This window comes from Tachypleus tridentatus, chromosome 13 (genome assembly GCF_004210375.1).
Source record: "Tachypleus tridentatus isolate NWPU-2018 chromosome 13, ASM421037v1, whole genome shotgun sequence".
NCBI classification, from domain to species: Eukaryota; Metazoa; Arthropoda; class Merostomata; order Xiphosura; family Limulidae; genus Tachypleus; species Tachypleus tridentatus.
In genome coordinates this window covers 75,955,840-75,978,356 of record NC_134837.1, presented here as the reverse complement: position 1 = coordinate 75,978,356, position 22,517 = coordinate 75,955,840, and the positions used below count along the sequence as shown (strand labels likewise).

General features: G+C 34.1%; 1 protein-coding gene across 3 annotated transcripts; it reads right to left on the bottom strand.

The window, feature by feature from the left end:
• Positions 1-1,548: 1,548 nt before the first annotated feature.
• Positions 1,549-20,965, bottom strand: LOC143236457 (uncharacterized). Of its 3 annotated transcripts, none has more exons than XM_076474736.1 (9): positions 20,816-20,965; positions 20,203-20,369; positions 18,515-18,718; positions 14,338-14,551; positions 8,023-8,257; positions 6,978-7,101; positions 5,561-5,746; positions 3,073-3,088; positions 1,549-2,193 (listed from the first exon to the last, which is right to left on the bottom strand). In XM_076474736.1, exons 2-9 carry the CDS (start codon positions 20,326-20,328, stop codon positions 1,631-1,633), a joined length of 1,668 nt encoding a protein of 555 aa, XP_076330851.1. In that variant the 5' UTR covers positions 20,329-20,369; positions 20,816-20,965; the 3' UTR covers positions 1,549-1,630. The 3 variants fall into 3 exon arrangements, with proteins under 3 accessions (XP_076330851.1, XP_076330850.1, XP_076330852.1); XM_076474735.1 differs by having other exon boundaries at positions 20,203-20,358; positions 20,816-20,951; XM_076474737.1 differs by having other exon boundaries at positions 20,203-20,358; positions 20,843-20,919.
• Positions 20,966-22,517: the final 1,552 nt, after the last annotated feature.

The following is a 22,517-nucleotide window of genomic DNA, read 5'->3' as shown; positions in this document are numbered from 1 at the left end:
ATTCGACTTGTCGATCTTCAGAAGATAATAAATATGAGTAGGAGAATAATGATGGTTGTTACGTAAGTAAACATTTCATTAGAAAGTTTGTCAGAATTGTTTAACTGTAATAAGAAAGTCTGAAATTTGCATTATTTGATAGAAGTTTAATTTAATAAAGTTATCTAGGGGACGTTATAATGTTACGGTCAATTCCACTATTCTTTGGTAAAAGAGTAGCCCAAGAGTTGGCGGTGATGACTAGCTGCCTTCGCTCTTATCTTACACTGCTAAATTATGGACTGCTAGCGCAGATAGCTCTCGTGTAGCTTTGCGCGAAATTCCAAAAACAAACCCGCGAATCACATCGACAAGCTTAGCTGAATTTGTAAAAGCTCTTATTGCATTGTTAAAAAGCCAGAAAAATTATGGTAGCTATGGTCTGTTGATTACTTTTTGCATGTTATTATTCTGTGTTCTTTGGTGCATTATTTAATTAAACAAAAACATATTTAGTGTAGTAGTATGATTGTCATAGAAAAAGGTAGGCTTAAGTTTCGTCGACAGCAAAAATAGACCCAGGTAAAAGCTATATTTATTTTTCATGTGTGTTATTTATTTATTATTGTGAGTGTGACTAAAAAGGGAAAAATAAAACTTGTTAGGTAAGATAACGAAGTTTTCTGGTGAACATTTCGTACTTTACGAAATTCGATAGCTAACATCAGCTACTCCTTCATCGAGTCTCACTAATATGTTTTTTTTAATTTGAAAGCAATAAAAATTTGAAGATGCTTTGTTCTGTTGTTTGTTTTTATTTATGTATTTTATTTTTAGTCCAGGAGAGTTGTCAAGTCGTGAGGATATATACGATTCTGGAGGTATTGGCAGGCCTAACAATTTCAGACAATAATCGATATTACAGAATCTTGTGTATCTATAATGCTTCTAAATTCTAAATGTTGTTGATTATTTTCGTTTCGCGATGATTGGAATCCAGGGTGTCTTGTAAACGGCGTTATTTGATTCACGATCTAGTGAGAAATACCTCATCGACTGGTTAACGCAACAGGCTCTCTATCAAGAAGAGATGTGCTCAGATTCCACCACTAACAACACAAAAATAGTCCTTTTCAGGACTAAGTTTGTTTGTAGTTAAGCGCAAAGCTACAGAATGGGCTGTTTGTGCTTTGCCCATCACTGATATCTAAATCTGGCTTCTAGAGTTATAAGTCCGTAGATATACTGTTGTGCCACTAGGGAGGAGGTGATGTAATGTGACGAAAAAAAAGAAAAACAACAAATCTGCGCTTATAACAGTTAGTTAAAGTTCATCGTGATACAGACGACAAGCCTCAAGACATATATATACTTGCTTATTTCGTTTAGTTTCAGAAAGTAATTATATACTTGTGTACTAATATCAACTAAAGCCTTATTCTACAAACGTAATTACATTGAGCTAAATGTACTAAAATGGTTTTAGAGCTGATATTCATATGGTATGTACAAAAAGCTTCTGATACATTCCCCTCCCCTTCAATAAAAAGGACTCGTACACTGGTTAAGTCGAATACGTCTTTTTATTAAAAAGCTTCTTTAATTGAACTTATGTGTTTACAAACAACAAAAATATATAGCGTCCTCCTTTCTAGAAGCTGCACACTACACAGGGAATCACTCTGTTTTCTACCCAATTCCCACACGAATTTGTTTCACATTCAGCCTTTAGTGACACCTCACTGACTTGGGGCTGAGATCTTCCAAGCTGATTGATTGAGGTGATCTCTGCCACATCTCTCTTCTCATCGACGCAAAGAAATTCTCGCTTGCGACTCATGATGTTCGGAGCCGCTAAGTGACCACTATACTCTAGAGTCCAGGCATCATTGGGACATTTGGTGACGCCTGGAAAAACAGTGGGTGCTACTCTGTTGGTCATTCGGCACAGGGTACAGGCCACGTTACCACTTCTAGAGGAAAGAGTTTGAAAATTATATGCCAACGGATCAAGATGACTGGCATCAGCCGATACGCTAGTTTCGATTTCTGGCCAGTCTGGGTCACTAGGGAAACACAGGATGTTATAACCACTTCCTTGAGCTTCGTCGGAAGTCACAGCAACACCACGGAATACTTCCTCTACGTCACTTCCTCCACAACCATTCTTACCCCAGTGATGGTAGGTTCCCCCTCCAACGTCCATCTTGAGATCTGTAACCCAATATTCAATATTTATATATATATATATATATGTGTGTGTGTGTAAGTTACTTTTTTTTTACATTCCAGCGAGTTTGTTTTGTTTACAGAATTATGACAGTTATCGGTTGACAGGAAGCTGAATTACCATGTTTTTAGTTTGTAAAATTAGTTTTCAACTTCAAGCTAACATTTCACTTAAAGTTAACCGATGATGATAAAAATGATTAAATAAATAAGTAAATGTATTATTAAAATCGACTTACATTCAGAACAGGTTTCTTAGAGTATTCGTAGAAGCAATTTTTTGCTAATGGTAGAAATGTTGAAGTGAATGTATCCTATACACATTTTAGAAGTTTTCTTTAACTATATTGAAGATACTTTTACAACACAGGACCGTAAGAGCTAATGGTTAGTGTTCCCAGGGATTCAAGATTCGTGACCAGTTGCCGTTAAAACACTGCCCGCTCAAATAATAAATAAACTAGCTTTGTTGTATATGAATCGTAATCTTTAAGTGAAAAGTGATTCATGAAATAGCGAAAAAAGAAATTATTTGTTAATTCAAGCCCTTCATGAGGACTATATTGTATTTATCATTTAAGACCTTAAAACACATCATTATAAAATTCAACAGTAACTGGTAGAGAACAAATAATAAACTATGTTTATACAAAGCTAAAGTGGCCTAAGTGTTTGATGTTAAATGTTTTGTTTTCAGAAAGTAAAAATAAGTGTTGAAAGTACTTTATTATTATACCAAGATAAGACGAAATGTTACTCAACTGTAATGTTGTTTTCAGTGTACTATAACTTACCTGTTACGGAGAGAGAAATGTTTGAGTTGTGTTATTTCTTTAACATGTCTAGAAGACAAAGTGTACGTACCTGGAACGTTTGCGATCTGAAAAGAAAAGAAAGCACGTTTTGGGGTCAGAGTTCAACGGTTAATTTGAAAACACAGAGAGTACAAGTATTGAATTAGAAAAGAAAGGAGAGAATTATACCTTCATAACCTGTTGACGTCAAGTTCGCTATCTGAACACGTATTTCCGGTACTTTAGTGAGGGGTGACTAATGGTGATGAAAATACTAATGTTTCTTATGATGCAGAAGAAATTGTGTTACACATGGTTTTGTAACGGTATGAACTCTGAGTTATGTCAATACAAGATAAAAGGTTAAAGAGGGAATGAACAATATTTTTTATCCAGTATCATGGTTGTGGTAGTCACCCTAAAATAATCCATATAAACGACTACCCCAAGCTATGATACTGGATTGAAAATATTCTTCTTTCTCCCTTTATCCTCAAATGGTTCTAAAAAATTAGAAATTGTTATGGTTGGATGAACAATTTGTTTTCTAGATCTACGATATTTTTATAGATTATCGTTTCCTACCTTGTACTATTAAATATTCGTGTGCCTAAGCGCTTCACTAACAGCAGACCTATCATATTTCAATGAACGTTTGTAAAAACAAGATGGAAGTTTGAGTTTTTTGTTTGTTTGTATTTTAATTTCTCGCAAAGTTGCACGAGGGCTATCTGCGCTAGCTGTCCCTAGCTTAGCAGTGTAAGGCTAGAGGAGAGGCAGCTAATCATCCCCACCCACCGCCAACTCTTGGGCTACTTTTACCAACTAATAATGGGATTGACCGTAATATTATAACGCCCACACAGCCGAAAGGGCGAGCATGTTTGGTGCGATGGGGATTCGAACTTGCGAACCTCAGATTACGAGTCAAACACCTAAACCACCTGGCCATGCTGGGTCACTGTGATGAATATGTAGTGTAATTCTCCACTAAAAAAAAAAAAATTCTTTTTCCAAAGTCTTCCAAACTGCTGGTGTGTGATGAAGAACAGTTTTACTTTCTGTGGTACCTTGACTTCACGCTTACAATAAATGGGTCAGTTTCTTCTAATCAGACATAACGAAAGGGAATTTAACAAATGCCTTTGCACAAAAGATGTACGCATTTTGTATCAGATATTGGTTTATATTTCTTCTAAAAGGGAACTGCATAAAATTTAGCAAATATTCTGATATCTGAGGCAAGTCAACAACCAAGTTATATACCTTTAACGTCGCTAAGCTAGTAAGGAGAGCTTTTGTTAACATTAAGCAAGCTACACTTAGTCAAAGTAAAGACCTTAAAGTTGTTAATGGGAAACATATGTATTTAATAAATTATTTAAATTTATATTTGTCCTGCTATTATTGAGCTATCAGCCTAATAACAATATCTCAGATCTTATCCGATAAGCAATCTTTGATAAAAAGTTTTTATACTTGGCTACTTTGCTAAGAATAAATAGGAATAATAATAATATTACGAATCTAAGCCTAAATGGATTTTTAACAAAACGTTTCCATTTTTATTATTGGAACATATTTTTGTAAAACTAATTCAATTAGTTTGTTGTTTCACGAAATATTGATTTACAAAAATTCGCTTTAGTTACGTATTCCAAAATATTATTTATTGTATTACGATAGATAATTACACTATGTAACACAAATTTTCTTCCTGTATAGTATGTGTTACTTCTTAATTGCTTATGTTGTAAAAGTACAGAAAATGGCCATTATTCCCTTCAAACTTTGCTTTTGTGACCTGGATAATGAAATTTAGACATTAACCTGTTTTCTATGTAAAAACGAGCAAATTTGCACATTTTCATTTACACAAGGTCTGAATAAAACAACACATTAATCAAGATTTACATGTATTTATACTAAAGTTGTACAAAAATGTTTAGAAGTGAGTAGTTTTTCGAGATTTGCGACTGTAATGTAAATCACTTTCACATATCAGCCCCAAATATAGTCTCCATCATGTTTTCATTATACACTCCCAGGTTGTTGTTGTTGTTTTGAATTAAGCACAAAGCTACACAATGGGCTATCTGCTCACCATGGGTATCTAAACCCGACTTTTATTATTGGAAGTCCGGAGACATATCGCTGAGCTACTGGGAGCGCTCCCAGGTCACAAAAGCAAAGTCTGAAGAGAAAAATACGTCTTTTCCATTTACTTTAGGCATAAGCAATTGAGAAATAACACTTTCTGCCCAGGAACAAGAAAAAGTAAACATTTTGTTACATAGTGTAATGTGATAATATTATTAGTTACGAGTATAATCTATTTCATTTAAAAAAATATTTTAATATAAACATTAACATTTGAGTAATATAGGATTTATCAAAATGATAGATGTATTTGCATATTCAAGAAAGAAAAAGGCACGCACTCGAATACTTTAGATTCCAAGATGGTGGAATACTTTGTACTCACGAGGGGTACAACCATCGAAGGATACCTTTTGCATTTTAACTGTTTCATACAATAAATTGAAACTTATGCTTACAATTTCGCCCTTCAGTTTAATAAATCGACGATTGTATTTTTCCGGGATCAACGATCCGTCGCCTTTGTAGGCCTCAAAAGCAGGATCAAACTGAGAAGCAGCACCACTCGTAGAGATGTCCAGTTTTCCAATAACTTCGTAGAAAACACTGACCACTCTTTCCAACTCGGTATTAAATTCTCCAATCTTAATATGAGTAACAAAAGAAATTATCTTCTAGTGCTATCTACATTACTGTGAAGTAGACATGCTGGTATCCAGAAAATAAAATGAAACAAAAATCGAATTTTCAAACGTTGTTGTCTGCTCATTATTTGCTTCAATTAACAAGCTTTAAAATTTTCTATGAGTCGATTAAGATATGATAAAGCTTTGTTAAAAAGCTATTGATTGCTTATTTCTTTGTATGATAACTTAAAAGCGATATTGTTAAAACTACTAATTATATACTACTTTAGAACATATTTGAGGAAATAGTAAATTTGTGCAGTCAATAACGTTTAATCAGAGAGATAATACACAGCTTTTTCTAAACATTCTAAAAACAAGATACAACTTTCACAACACCAGCCACTGCACAAAATTTAAAACATTTATGAATATTACCATGACATCATAAAGCGTTACTATTGAAAATAAAATACAGTGATGTTTCTCTTTTTGTACGCATATTTACAAGGGATTCGAACCCGCGACCCTCAGATTACGAGTCAAATGCCTTGATCCACTTGGCCTTGCCGGGCCTGTTACACTGCTTTGAGAAAATTTAAGCTGTAATCTCTAACAACGCAACCGAAAAAAACTCGTGAGACTATAACAATGTATGATACCTAACTTGAACTATCTATGAATTCACTGGCGGTCCTAAATGCGGGATGAAAAGTTTCAGCCCCCTATCCATTGGATTACTAAACAAATGTGCCCTTAAATATAACAAATAAGTCACCCGCTGGGACAGCGGTAAGTCTGCAGATTTACAAGGCTAAAATTAAGGGTTCGATTCACCTCGATGGACACAGTAGATAGCCTACTGTAGCTTTGCTAAAAAAACTATAATAAATAAAAGGATGTTTTTCAAAAGAGCTTGTGAGCTGGCAGAAGAACATTAATATATTGGTTTTATTCCCACAATTTTTTAGAAAATTACGTAATTTAAGGACCACTTTTTCTTTATATATTAATAATATAACATGTAACAAAACATTAATTTTCTTTGTCTTAAGAAATTAAGACAAAAGTTAAATAAATGGGTAAAAGCAGAAATATAGTTTTCATAAAAATAAATTACAAAAATAATGATGTCACAACTTAAAAGGATTTATGACTTTTATCACTGAAAATGACATTGTACCGAAAAGTCTGAATAAGTTATTTCACTGTCTTCTTCTTACTGTATTGTTAACAGACTATTACTGACCTTGTTCCGCCATTTCGAAGAAAGTATAGGAGGAACGTTGGCCATCCATTCATTCAAAGCTCGTTTAGCCGCTTGCAAATCATCTAGTTCGGCTTCGAAACGGTCTAACTGGTCATTTATAGCCCTAAAATATGATAACTGGGGATGTACGAAGAACATTACGGTATTTTAAGCTATCGTTTTAGAAATAAGATCGATGAATGTTTGTAAATAAAAGTTACAGTCAAATAGTAATCTGTGATGTTCTAATTCAGGAAACACTAAATCACTATCATCGCGATAATTGGAAAATTGTACGATCTTAGCTTGTGGAGATGCATTATTTAAAAAAATTTTCTGATTATGTTTTCATTTATTGTTTTACGTTTGGCTAACATTATCGTGAACAGAGATTTGTCAATTTTAACTTGTAGTAGCCTAATCTCAAAACTAGTTGCAAGCAACGGTGATGGATCTAAGGTTGAGACTAAGAGGTTTGGTTAGGTCAGTGGTTGTTTTGCACTTTGTCTTCCTTTAAATCGATATTGAGAGTAACTCATATATTTGTGGCTAGGATTTATGAATGGTGACACTGAGCTACTGAGTTAATACAAACCACACAAATCTCATCTATCGTTAACTAGTTGTGTTTGCTATTTCTTTCTTGACGTGAATCACGATCGTTGAAGGTACGTCCAAATTGTTAAATTGGAGAGTTGAACCATTATATATATATATTAGCAGCAGAAGCCCATTAATAAATTTTGTCGTGTTGTAACGCACCATAATTGTGATTTTGTTTGAATAAACCGAATCCACTCTCGTTATTTTTCTTGTCTCGTTGGCATATTTATTCTGCAAAAACTGTTCGTTCGCCCCTCCAGTTATTGTGGTTCATTTGATTTAATCACTTAACACCAGTTTTATCAAAAATAATACATCACTAATTAATACATATTAGCTTCTACAATTAGCTTTATTTAATTCTAACTGTAACTTGTTTGTCGTCAAAATATTTCTCAGGCATAAGCCCTAAACCTAAACTTAAATTAACTGAATAGCTTACGTATTTTTGAAAAAAGTCGAGGTGTCAGCCTTAAGAGCTGTCAATGGAACCAACTCCATACGAAGTGGAACTCCAAGTCCATCATTGACAGCTTTTGCCTGTTCTGGAAAAGAATCTACAAGCTCCATTAAGTCTTCTACTGTCTTTGGGACTGTTTTCAAAGGAACACTGGCATAGTAATGAATTTCCATCGAAGTTGTTTCCTGAAGGTCTTTCTCCAGTTTCTCAAACTGTCCTGCAACCGATACAAATAGATCCTTATAAGTTTGGATATTAACAATAAGTGTTTGATACTCATTTGGCTAATTTGACCAGTAAATTACTAAATACTTAAAAGTGTTTTCAATGAAGTTGTAAAATAACACTTAACATTTTGTTTAGTTTTATTGTATTCTGTGTTGTTGTTGTTTTTTTGTTATATTGTTTGATGAAAATAACAAAAGAAAAGGATGAAAAGTAAGCGCGCAAGTAGTTTTTTTCACTGTTACAGACATTTCAAGAGTCATATTATTTGGAATAAAAATTAGACACACATGGGAGTATGTTTAGCCTACCTATGTATATCTTCCTACAGCAAAGTTGAAAATAAACTGGGCATTCAGTTTAAGGACATCAAACGTCTTCCTAATGGAAGAATCATGTTAAAATGCTGTGAACCACAAGAGTTTGCACATATTTTGGCCCAAAGATGCCTTCGGGGTCCAAGCCACCATTACTACACCTAAAAACAACACGCCTAAATTAACTGTCATTATCAGAGGTGTCGATTTCGACATCGAAGACAATGAAATCACAGATGAATTAAAAACCCAAGGCTACGACATTGTATCATCAAACCGAATTATCTCCTTCAGAACGAAACAAAAAACGCCACTGATCAAGGTAACCGTCAACAAAAAAGACGATCAAGACAAATTATTAAAAAACGGTTGCTTCTTATTTTTCAAGAGACACATGACCGAACCGGAAAACACACACCAAAAACCCATTATTCAATGCTACAAATGTCAAAGGTTCGGGCACACAAAAACTAATTGTATGGCCAAGGACAGTAGTGTGAGATGTGGCGGACCTCATGAGGTTGCTCAGTGTCCTAACGAGCGTAAGCAAGTGAGATGCGCAAACTGTCAGGGCCCTCACGCAGCCAGTTACAAAGGCTGCCCCAAATACACTCAAATACGTAATAAATTTATTTTCAAAACCAATAACAATCAATCCAACGGCACCCACATCACCAAACAACCTTTACTACAAACTCCGGTAGACTCGCAAATCAAACACTCTCAACCTCAACCAACACGTACTTACGCGGACGTAACACGCCCGAAAACAACACAAGCATTCAACCCCACAGATTTCACCACAAAGTTACTTGCAATGCTAATAGAATTGAGTGATCTCCCCTTATTCGAATCGAGGCACGAGTCACTCAAGGCTGTTTGTAGCCTTGCAAGTTATTATTTTAACCTTCCTCACCTCAAATCACACCATCTTTCACTCAAAATTCATGCAAGGGAAATAAAACAACACATTAAAATCTTACACATCAACTGCCAAGGAAATCTCAAAGACAAAAGGATAGAAATATTTAACATAAACAAACACATAAACGCCAACATAATCATCGTTTCAGAAACACTTTGCACAGAGAAACAAAACACCACAATCCCCGGATTCATCACGCACAGCATACCTTACTCAGAAAACAACAGAGGTATAATAGCTTACTTTAGTACGAAAATATCGCATTTAATCTCGATAGAAGATTCCTTTAAATCTAACATTTCATTTTTTGTAATATACACTTTAACAACCGGCTAACCATTCCGATTCTACCCATATATTGCTCACCAACCAAAGATATTGACATTAACTTCCTTCAAAAATGTGTTAATCGTAAACCCAAACCAATTGTTATTGGGGATTTTAATTCACCGCATACAGAATTAAGGGGTAACAGAGACACACGCAGAGGATCGTGCATAAAAAATTTTATCTATAGTAATAAAATGCACCTAATTAATGACCATACACCTACACACTTCTCAGTCGCCAACGGCTCATACGATGTACTCGATTTCATCATCGCACCCAAGGACATGGTAAACAGAATATCTAACTTTAAAGTACATGATGAAATCACCAGTGACCACTTCCCCATGTCATGTATTATTCACCCGCGCCACCCGCCGTGGCGTACGTGACTCCCTCCGCATACACCTACACTGAAACAGACTGGCTCACTTTTAATGCCTCTCTGGACTCATACCTACCCCATCCAATTGAACATGCTAACAACAAAACAGAACTAGACAATTATGTTGATCAAATTACAGAAGCCATAAAAAACACAATTCTTAAAACAAAGAAAAAGCAATCACTTATTCAATGGACTCTAACACCAGAAATTCACGCACTAATAATCAAACGCAGACAATTAAGACGAACGCACTACGTTACACGCGATCCACACATTAAAACAGAAATCAATAGAACAAATACAAAAATTAAACAAGAAATTAAAAAAGCAAGAGAAAACAATTGGCAAAACTTCTGTAAAAACTTAGAAAAGACCAAGAACAATCCAAAAGAATTCTGGAAAAAAATTCAAGAGTATTGCTTCAGACAAAAACACAAATCACATGCTACAACATATCACACACAACAATAAAATCGCAAGGACGGACGTAGAGAAAGCTGACTACTACAAATCCTCATTTAGCGACCTAAACTCAGTAGATTTTGACACACAACACCAACACCATGTCAACAACTTCATAAATACAAACCAAGCCTCATTCTCACCACGATTCCCTGGCGAGACACTAGAAGCATACTCAAGTTCAATCAATAGAAAAATAACCATAACCGAACTAAAAATTAATATCAAAAACTTGAAGAACACTTCCCCCGGACATGACCAAATACCAAATATTATTCTGAAAAAAAGCTCCACTCTCCTGTTACAACACCTCACAAATATCATGAACATTTCACTAGCGACCGGATACTACCCTGACAAGTGAAAAAAAGCCATCATAACAACGATCCCCAAGAAACAAACTAATAGAACAAATCCAGATAACTTCCGCCCCATCAGTTAAGCTGCCTTGGCAAACTGATGGAGAGAATTATCTCTAACCGTCTCCTCCATTTTTGCGAATCGAATAACATCCTTCCAGAATCTCAAAATGCCTCCAGGAAAAATAGGCAAACAACAGATCACCTCACACGACTCACCGAATCAATCTACAAAGCTTTCAACAACAATCAAGTAACCATCGGGGTATTCCTAGATGTCAAAAAAGCATTCGACAGCGTATGGCACAATGCCATCAAATACAAACTAAATCACCTGCAAATAAATCCCACGATAGTTAAATGGATTTCAAACTTCTTGACAGATAGAAGTTCCAAATCTAACATACACACACAATTCACAATACGCAGACGATATCGCTATCTGGAGCACCTCCAGAAACCCAGTGATGGCCAAGTCTCGCGTACAAGAATCACTAAATAACGTCTCAACATGGAGCAACAAGTGGAGAGTCGTGTTAAACCTAACAAAAACAAAAGCAATCACCTTCTATAGGAAATTAAAGAAGCAAAGAAAAAATCTAGAAAAAATAAAACTATCACTCGGAAACACAACCATTAACATGAGCAAAAACATCACATTCCTTGGCATCACTTTCAACACAAAATTAACATGGAAAAAACATATAAACAATATACACTCATCAATCAGAAAAAGGATTTCACATCTAATGACTATAACCGGTAAACAATCGAAATGCTCACCAAACACCATTATACAAATATACAAGGCTTACATCCGTCCACTAATAGAGTACGGATGTCAAGTAACATACAATATGTCAAACAACACACTCCAAAAAATCCAAGTTCAACAGAACAGAATATTAAAATCTGCATTCAGCCTACCATCATTCACGCCAACAAATTATATACATCAAATTAGCAATTTACCAACAATAAGAGATAGAATAACAGAAATATCACTTAAATATTATCTAAAAGCAGAAAATAGAAACAAACTAACGGCATCACTACACAAATTATCCAGTGCACCAACAAAATACATTTCACCTTACAACATATTTCAAGAATCACAAATTACTCAACAAAGAAATAAATAAACCTATGTCATTAACATGTATTCCTTTTTTTTTTTTTTTCAGATACCGGGCACACGACAGGCAAAACTTTCGGCGCCTGTCCTGTGAAAGTGGGTTTTCTCGGGGCACTCCCGTTTCCCCCCACAGCAAAAAACTTAGGCATTGGATTTATAGATCCCAGGCAACTTTATTGCCAGACCCTGAATCGCGCCGTTTGATTTGATTTGAATTCTATTCATGTTGACATTTGCTTGACTTCTTCCTTTCGGGACAGGTCTCGGCCTTTCTTTCCGGTGCTGCCTTTGCTTCCACCCAAGACAACATTTAGAAAGACATCCTCCACCCAAAGAGTTAAAAATAATAATAATAATTAATTAAAAAACCCAAAAAACAACAACTTATTCCTAATAACAATTCACGAAAGGAGACGAAGAGGAACCACAACGTTCCTGAACACCCCAGTTGGAGAGAGAACTCTTCTGATTTCTCTCTCTCTAAACTAAACCCCTGCCACGTTAGTTTGCGTTTGCGAAAATAAACTTCATTAATATTAATATCTGTGACTATTAATTTTCATAATTTATCAGTGAAAACTGTAAACAAATAATAATATGTCAACTACACTACATCTGCAATGTCCAGTGTCAATGAAGCGTTTCGACCAATACCAGTGTTCATCAGACAAGTTGGTATCGGACCGATATAATATCACCAATTTCATGAAAAGCAACTGTTATGGTATGATCAAAATTTAGTTAAAAATTGTACTTATTATCAGTTTATCTAGACAAAGTACAAATCAGAATTATTTATTATGATGTCTTTATTTGAGTGAGTCTTTTTCAGCTGTTTTCATTTCAAAATATTTTAATCTATACAAAATGGTGGTGTACGCTGAACTGACACGACAAGTGTCATCTACTTCATGTACATTAGACCTACACAGAATGAATAAACTTTTGCTCAAGCATGTTAATAAATTCGAAGGATATAGGGCTGACATGGCCTAGCGTGTTAAGGCGTGCGCTTCGTAATCTGAGGGTGGCGGGTTCGCGCCCGAGTCGCACCAAACATGCTTGCCCTTTCAGCCGTGGTGGCGTTATAATGTGACGGTCAATCCCACTTTTTGTTGGTAAAAGAGTAGCCCAAGAGTTGGCGGTGGGTGGTGATGACTAGCTGCCTTTCCTCTAGTCTTACACTGCTAAATTAGGGACGGCTAGCACAGATAGCCCTCGAGTAGCTTTGTGCGAAATTCCAAAAACAAACAAACGAAGGATATAATCTAAGAAATAGGAACTTGTAAGTTTTTTTAAATAATATATATACATACACACACTTATCCTTTCCAAACTCTTACGATGTAATAACACATATTTAAATATTAGCTGACAATAATATCAGGTTATTAATTATTTCAACAGAAGTTTCTGGATGTGATGTCATTTAAGTTTAAGGTATAAATAGTTTCATCAATCAAACAAAAGTTATGTATATAAAATATACAGAATCACCTACCCACCCACTTTTCCTAATCTTACATGTTTGCTAAGCCTTTACTCCTGAATGTATCATTAATTAATATATGCTATAATCCAATGTCTATTTGCTCGATTGTTAAGAAATATAATATCTGTGTTTTTTAGAGCAAAGACGCATTGAGTTATCTGCTATATCCACCGCGGAGAATTGAATCTAGAATTTTAGCATTGTAAGTTCGTAAACTTACCCCTGTTCTGTCGCTAGACAAAACAATAAGTAAGTAGACAAAAAGAAAGCATTATTTTCATGTTATATTTGGCTTTTTTATGTAATAAAGTATAACGTAAAGGTCTGTAACAAATTCGGTTTTGCTAGGCTAATCTAGTTTCATCATCACGCACAGTCATACAGTTGAACCAAAATGATGCACTCAGACTCTGTAACAGTTCGGAGAGTACCCCGATGGGACAGAGGTAAGTTTACAGACTTACAAAGCTAAAATCCGGGGTACGATTATCCATGGCGGATGCAGTAGTAGCTCAATCTGACTTTGCCCTAGAAAAACAATTTGAAGGTCTTTACTGTACGTTTGTATGTTTGTTAATATTTCATCCATTTTATGATTTTTTATTGTTTAATTTAGAAACAACTTTGATAACAAAGTGAGTTGCCAGACTGTAATTTTTTTTCTAACCTTTAAGCTCCAATCCAAATGAACCACCTTGTAAACTCCCTTCCACAGCAGCTTTTATCCTTTCCCTGTCTCTAGAGTTCTGAGCTTTGAATCTTATCGACGCAACTAAATCTCCACCATAGGTTATACTACGAGCGTAGTGGGTGCCCATAGTATCTTTCTTGTCCCAGATTTCCAAAAGTGGTAAGGTTGTTGACGGTATTGTTAATGTGGCCTGAATGAAATGAAGACATCAGCAACACTTGGAATGTTAAGTATATACATATTTCAAAGTTGTTATTATAAAAGATAAACGTGATTTTGTTTTTATTACGCCCAAACAAACGATTATGAATCCTTTGTTTTCAATTTAAAGAGTAGAATATGCCTGTTGGCTTTACACAAACACTAAGTGTTATTGAGACATAACTGAGTCTAATGTTTTGTCTATTTTTATAAAATATATCGCAGGTAGTAGATCGGTACATCATAATATTAAACGTAAGTGATAATGGACAATATTTATTAAAATATTATTTGGAACGATGTTGCGAATAAGTATTACGTCCTCTGACTTTTCTAAGCTATATTTTTAATATTTTAATCAAGATGGTTGCTAAAAAGCACGTGACGCAATATGTAGAAAGTTTATAAAACGTTACATTTTTGACAAATTTGAAAACTTCGTGCACTAAATAGAAACAAGAGTGAAGTATAAATACTAGAATCTTTGAATTATAAGTCAATCAGTGAAATAGAGAGTTAACGAGAGATTCAGTGTTAGTTTATGAGAGCTGTCGTATCTTAGTAGTGAATGTGTTCATGTCTATTCAGTATGTTGTGTTTATTTAATTTTTGTAATAAATATTTGTGTATGGAAGACACATTAATACTAAACATAAACGATCTTATAATACCCAATTCTTGTTTTTCTTTAAATGGACATTCAACGTTTCGCTTTACAGCTTCTTCAGGAGGGTTCAGCAATATACAAATTGATTTGTATTTTACTGAACATTCCTAAAGAAGCTGTAAAGCGAAACGTTGAGTGCCTGATTAAATAAATAAAAGAAATTTGGCGTTATCAGGTCGTTTATTCCTGATATTAGTGTTTTTGTTTGTTTATCTATCGATTAGATTTACAGGAGTCCCCCGCTAGTACATCGGTATGTCTCCGGATTTACAACGCTAAAATCAGGGGTTCGAATCCCCTCGGTGGGCTGCGCAGATAGCCCTATTTGGCTTTGCTATAAGAAAAACACACAGATTTACAGGAAAATTTTAAAGTAAGTTAGGCGTACTGAATTTTAAGTGAAACGTTGTATGTGAAGTTAGAGCTATGACTTTGTCAGTTAACATTGCCTGTAGCAAATGTTATTGAAAAAATAAATAACTTCATTTTTGTTACGCGGGCTGAACTTAAAATTATTTTTAGTAAATATTGCAAAATAACCCGCTCAACGATAGAAAACGTTATTAAACCATGCTTTTAATCCTATCATATCTCGTTATAATTAAAAACACATTGTATGTATCTGTCAATAGTCAAAGTATAATCCCTATTATAAACTTCTAATAATCTAATAGCAACAAAATTGAATGTTTGAATTGTGATTTCCACAATATTTATCACTGAAAGTCAATTTTTAAAAATATTTTTAGTTTGGTCTTTTAAAATTCTCGTTCGGAGGAACTACTTTTTTTTTTCCACAATCCAAGATGGTTTGTTTGTTTTTCGAATTTCGCACAAAGCTACTCGAGGGCTATCTGTGCTAGCCGTCCCTAATTTAGCAGTGTAAGACTAGAGGGAAGGAAGTTAGTCATCACCACCCACCGCCGCCAACTCGTGGGCTACTATTTTATCAACGAATAGTGGGATTGACAGTCACATTATAACGCCCCCACGGCTGAAAGGGCGAGCATGTTTGGCGCGACGGGGATGCGAACCCGCGACCCTCAGATTACGAGTCGCACGCCTTAACACGCTTGGCCATACCGGGCCCAATCGAAGATGGAATTTACATTATTGTTTTGTTGTGAAATTAATATTTGTATTTTAGAATTACTGGGAATAAAGAAAGATAAATGCTTCTGTTACTTCATACTTAACGGACTAAATGAAGACTTTAAATAAGTGACAGCTGTGCCGGATTAATAAAGACTGGAATATTAAACATTTGTAGTTTGCGTTTCACAAGTTTCAAATGTGAGATAGTCTCTCCGGAGGCCTTCAGTAGATCAAGAGACAGAGTCTAAACCCCACATGTCCTTGATTTAAAGAATTTTTAGAGCCACAAGGATGGATCTGCTTGTAGTGTTTATTTGTAAGTAATTCTCTGAATCTGTTTAAAGATGGAATTCAAATAAAGCATTTTTATAGATATAGGAGCACAAAGATGCACCAGTTTAGTCAGTGAAGTAACTATGTAACATATTAATCCAATAATAGGAAAATAATAAAATTCATTAATATTTATTCCATCATATATGTCGGCAATAGAAAAGGTAGGTATAAACGAGATTATTTTAATTCCTTATAAAAATAATATATTCTGAAAGTAGGTAATCAGCAGTTGTGGAATTTCTAAAGTGTCTCCTTCACGAATGTGGCCACTGTTGTTAACTAACTTTATAATATTTTATATTTTAATGTTTTTGTCACGAGAAGTTTTACACAAGAAGTAATCTCGTTTAGTTGCTGTTGAACTACAAATAGCGTGCTGTTCATCACGATTATTGAAACCCATATTTTAGCGTTATATTTCTGCAGACGAACTGATGAGACACAGCATGATGAAATAATTATATGAAGTCTAGAAGTTTCACGAACCTTGAGGTCTCTGTGGAACCTCAAACTGTCGTGAGATAGAGCGCAATATAAAATGTAAGACTCTTTGAATCAGATTGAATTAATGAATTTGATGTCAGTTAAACACTTTTAGCGACTTAAACAAACAATGAGAGTTAAGCGAGTCTGTTTGACAGTGATCGAATCAGTAAGATATTCAGTCAGCATGGCTGTTATCATTCGATTAGCGATGAAACTTTACAAGTAAGTGATGTGAGATTTATCTGTGAGTTAGGCGTATATTAGTTTAGGAATTTCTATTGAAACTTTATGAAGTTAGGCCTACCAGTGAACGTAGTCTGTTAAAACGTTATTGAAGAAATAAACTAATTCATTATAGTTTATTGTGTTGGACTTGTCTTATGCTTTGCTGAATAATCCAAACAAACCCACCCACCGATAGTACTAGTTACAAAAGTACTTTGGAAGGATTGGGATAAGTTACCATGATAATCTTCAGAAAATCCAATACATTTCCGTTGAAAACGCGTCAGTACTGAGTATTTGATGCTTACTAGCAAATTTTGTGAGGTAATGAGAGCCAATATACAGTTTTAATACTCATGAATAATAAATTATCTTAATGAAATGAATACTTTTCAAAGATCATTCCTGCATTTTATGTTTTCTTTTACCAAAAGGTAGCAAACATTATATTTTGTAAAGTAACTATTAGAGTGAAATGTCACAATAAAATATGTTATTGTCAAACACTCCATTCTAAACTAGTAAATAACATGAATTTAAGAAAGCATTGTGTTGTAGGCCACTGCCGACAAGAACGTTTCCTCAAAATTAGGGCAACAAAGTGCTAAAATTTGAAAAGTAACAATGAGTAATATTTTATATTATTTATTTCATTTGTAATTTTTAACAATAGTACCCACTTTTTAAATTTATAACAATTGAAAATTACTTTCTATAACTCCATTTTGTGATTTCTTATTATTGCAATCTTTAAATTATTTTAATCATTTATGTTTTAAAAAACAGCAGAATAATAACTGTATTCAATTTTTATGTAACTTCAGTAACTCTGTACAAACAAAATTTTAGTTAATTAGGGTTACTTATCTCCAGTAAGAATAAAAGAAGCTCATTGAAGTTGGTATTTTAAAGGTTTTAGTTAATGTGATTTTTTTTATCAATAATTCATACGTGTCGAAAGATGGAACAACAAAAATAATGTTTCTTTGTTTGAAAATAGCATTCTAAAACTTTGGTTTTACTTAATCGTTCTAACATGTTGTAAAATGTATAAGAATTACAATTTGATACAATTTGTTTTCAATATCTGAAACTGCCAGTTATAGATACACAATTAAAATGACTAATACATAAATATCTTACCGTTTCGTAGTGTACTTTTACCAAAATTTCGACAGTATTGGATCGTGAGGCCGTTTCTTTCAGGTAACTTCCCATTCCAGCGATATTCACTTTTCCTGATTTAATTTTTAAAGAAAGCTCTCCCGAAACGTCCAGGAAATCACGAGCCTCGCGCGAATCTTCTACAAGTTTATATTGAGCGTCAGTAAAGTATCGATCAATTTTCTGTTCATAAACAAAGTACGTTTGTTAATTTTAACTATAACAGTTCTTGTTTGTAATCTAACGATTACGAAGTTTAATTTAAAATATATCAGTAAATAATAACTTTTTGATTAACAGAAGAAGTATTTCGTGTGACAAGTTAAAAATAATTAAAAATAATTTTTAAAGTGTAATAAATATGCTGTGTTATGTACAATAAACAGATTAATCGCAACATTTAAGCATTTGGCTTCAAATTATACTATCGAAATTATACATACATGTGTGTGTGTGTGTGTATGTAAGATTGTCGTCAGGAAAGATGGCCTGGCATGGCCTAGCGCGTTAAGGCGTTGGAGTCGTAATCTGAAGGTCGCGGGTTCGAATCCCCATCATACCAAACATGGTCGTTCTTTCAGCCGTGGGGGCGTTATAATGTGACGGTCACTCCCATTATTCGTTAGTAAAAGAGTAGCCCAAGAGTTGGCGGTGGGTAGTGATGACTAGCTGCCTTTCCTCTAGTCTTACACTGCTAAATTAGGGACGGCTAGCACAGACAGCCCTCGAGTAGCTTTGTGCGAAATTCCATAACCACACCAATCAGAAAAGATAAAACATTCAATTATTAGCACAAACATATACTGTCTCCTATTTGATTTATTATTGTTATCTTTGCCTATTTTACTGTTACTTTCATAGAATATTAGGAATTTTTAAAAAAATATATATTAGAATGACATTAAATCTTATGTGTTTTAGCGCAAAACTACACATAGACTATTTCTGTTTAGTCTGACAGAGGGAATCTAGCTCCAGGTATTAACATTTAACAAATAGGTGTTAACGAATAGTGGGATTATGTCACATTATAACGCCCCTACAGCTGAAAGGGCGAACATGTTTGGTGTGACGGGGATTCGCACCCGCGACCCTCGGATTATTAGTCGAGTGCCTTAACCACCTGGCCATGCCGGGCCCAGTATTGAAATTATCTAATGCTGTTAACAAAAATTAAGTGACGGTAATAGGGAATAAAATCTCTATAAATAATTGATAATAACAAGATTACACAGGCTACACACCACTTTGCCGCTCCTTATTATTTAAATCAACACTGGAATCAATAGCACAGCTGAAAATTATTGTAAAAATTCAAATTTAATTTAACACTTGAAAGTCTATAACTGATCTAGAAGCACAACCAATAGTGATATTTAAATTTAATCAGAATAACAACAGGAAATAAAGTGACAGTTAGTACACTAGCGACGTTTTAGGGGTATAAGATTACTAAAAACATTAATTAATGGTTTGCCTGTCTCAGGTTTTCAATATAAAAATCAATGATATTTGTCTTTTAATTTAAACGACAATAATAAATATATTTCCGAATAATTTTTTTTGTCTATATATCCAAATGTCTGGGATTTTATAGCGTTTAATAATTATAGGTTTTGGAAGTCTTATGATGACTAAAGATAAAAAATTGTTATAAAGCTACTTACTTCTAGTTTGCCATTCTTGGGATCCAAGTCGTCCATTGGAAAAATATCGATTCCAACTTGATCAGTTTTCATGTCATAGGTTCGTCCCAGTAACATTGGCAGTATATACACCATAACAATCGTCATGTTTGATACCGGTCAGCCTTATTGATGAACCTAAAACTTTACTGTTAGATTATATCTGATGTAAAAGTAGTTCTACATTGGTTTCTATATAAGTATAAATTACGATTACCCAACTGAGGTTAAAACTTGTTGTATATTTATATTATTACGTTTTTTAATTTACTTAGACAGTACTGAAAAATATTTTTTATTTCATAAACTATGACCTTTTCAGCATTGAAATATTAAATTTGGTGTTGAGGTTTTAGCTTTTCGCACTCATCGATAATAAATTTAATATATTACTGATACAGATGTAATTTTGTAAACACTCATACAGTAGTATTAGTTTAATATCACATGCATGAATACCTAGAAACATAGATAAATCAAACTTAAAATCAAATTTGGAGACTAAAACGTCCGAAACATATGTTACTTTTGCAGTTAAATTCAGTACTTATAATTAATCCACATGAGTGTAAATTAAAATTTATTATTTACTCACAGGGATTAATCCAATAAGATGATTTACCAACAATTTTCCTTCTTTTGGCTGTTAGGTATAAAACCGTGCTCAATGTATACGACTTTCCAAGACAGCGAACGTCTAGAAGTAGCTAATGTGTACATATCAGTTTTTACTTATGTGGGAACTGCAGCAGGTGTTGATTATGGAGTTAGATATGCTAAAACATGAAAACTGAGCACGGTCTAATGTTTATAGTACTCAACTGTGAAGTGAGGTTCTGTAATTCGTTTCTGTTTATCGTCGAAAACAAAACCATGTTCCGAACTTTGGGGTCGTGGTGCCAGAGATGTAGAAGACGATAGGGCCATTCAGGCCTGACCACTTTTACATGGCATGCATGGTTACAATTTATGTATTAAAACTTGCTTCGTTTAATTCAATACATTAAGTTCTGTGTATGAAGTATTCCGAGTCAAGATGGCTGAAGATTCAACCTCATAGCATTAAATTTTGGAATTTCTGGGGACATGCTCCCAGAACTCTCTAGAAATGATAATGTATTAATACCTGACTCTTCATAATTTACTTCCTACTGTAATTGGTGTGTTATGACGATGACAGTCAAATCCCTCTATTTTCAGTCTGACAAAAAAGTACAAGAACTGGTGGTGTGGGGTTAGTTAGCAACCTTTAACCTTTCCCATCTACCTTTTCAAAATTAAATACGACTACCTCATTATCGTGTAGCTTTGCGCGAAATCCAACGACAACAACAAAAAATAGCACTAGAAAATAACGTGTAATAACAATCTTCGTAAGGAATGCTTTCTATTTTATATGTGTTGTCTTCATCCGGTTTCAGAGTGGCTATTAAAGTTAAACATTCTCTTTGATGAGTATAAACTCTTAGTTACAAAAATTTTTCATTTAATTCTTTATTAAGGTTTTACTGGTATTTATCCATACAATATATATAACATTCGAGTGTTATACACATACGAGTGTTATATACAATTAGACCAACAATTAAACGTTTTGCGTTTAATTCACGAAAATGCGACATTATATTAATTTACAAGGAAAGAAAGACACCATTTTTCCAATCATGTTTTTTATTGCCGCGACGTTTCGCCTCTAGCTTCTTCAGAAGGTTAATACACACACTGTGAAGAGTAGGAAGTTCAGGACAAACAATAGATAATACATTATATAAGCATTAGAAGTAGACTTAACATGAGCTAAATCTACATCTCGCTTTCTAATAAATATATTATTGCATTTTTGTAGTCCGTATTTGCACAATGTTTTTCTTTGTAAAATACCAGATGACACTGGAATATATTATTTTATTTAAGCTCAATGGTTTAGTGTTATATTTAGCATACTCTAAGTCAGAAGTTGCTAAACTAGGGCCCGTAGTAATATATCAAATTTCTGAAATTACTATTTACTGAAAGAGTAACGAATAAAATAGAATGCTAAAACATTATGAAACTAGTATAGTAATACATATTAATCCAAAATTAATAATGGTGGTTAACATGAATTATGTAACTGTTGTGCGCTTGACATTGTTACCTGCCGTTCGCAAAAAAGAAGACAGTTGATTTCCAGTAGGATTAACGCATATAAAATCGAAGTATAAAAAGAAGATAAATATGGCGCCATATGTTTGTTTGAAACTGACCCAGAAATTCGCAGATTGTTTCAGCAAAAATGAGCTTTTAAATCTTCCATA

What these genes read in the sequence shown, in the direction of transcription:
- LOC143236457 (XM_076474736.1), bottom strand. Translation starts at nt 20,328, where the DNA reads ATGACGATTGTTATGGTGTATATACTGCCAATGTTACTGGGACGAACC. An exon ending in TAAAAGTACACTACGAAACG is followed by an intron (nt 14,552 to 18,514) that starts GTAAGATATTTA and finishes CATTTCATTCAG; the next exon opens with GCCACATTAACAATACCGTC. An exon ending in ATTTGGATTGGAGCTTAAAG is followed by an intron (nt 8,258 to 14,337) that starts GTTAGAAAAAAA and finishes TATCGGTTGCAG; the next exon opens with GACAGTTTGAGAAACTGGAG.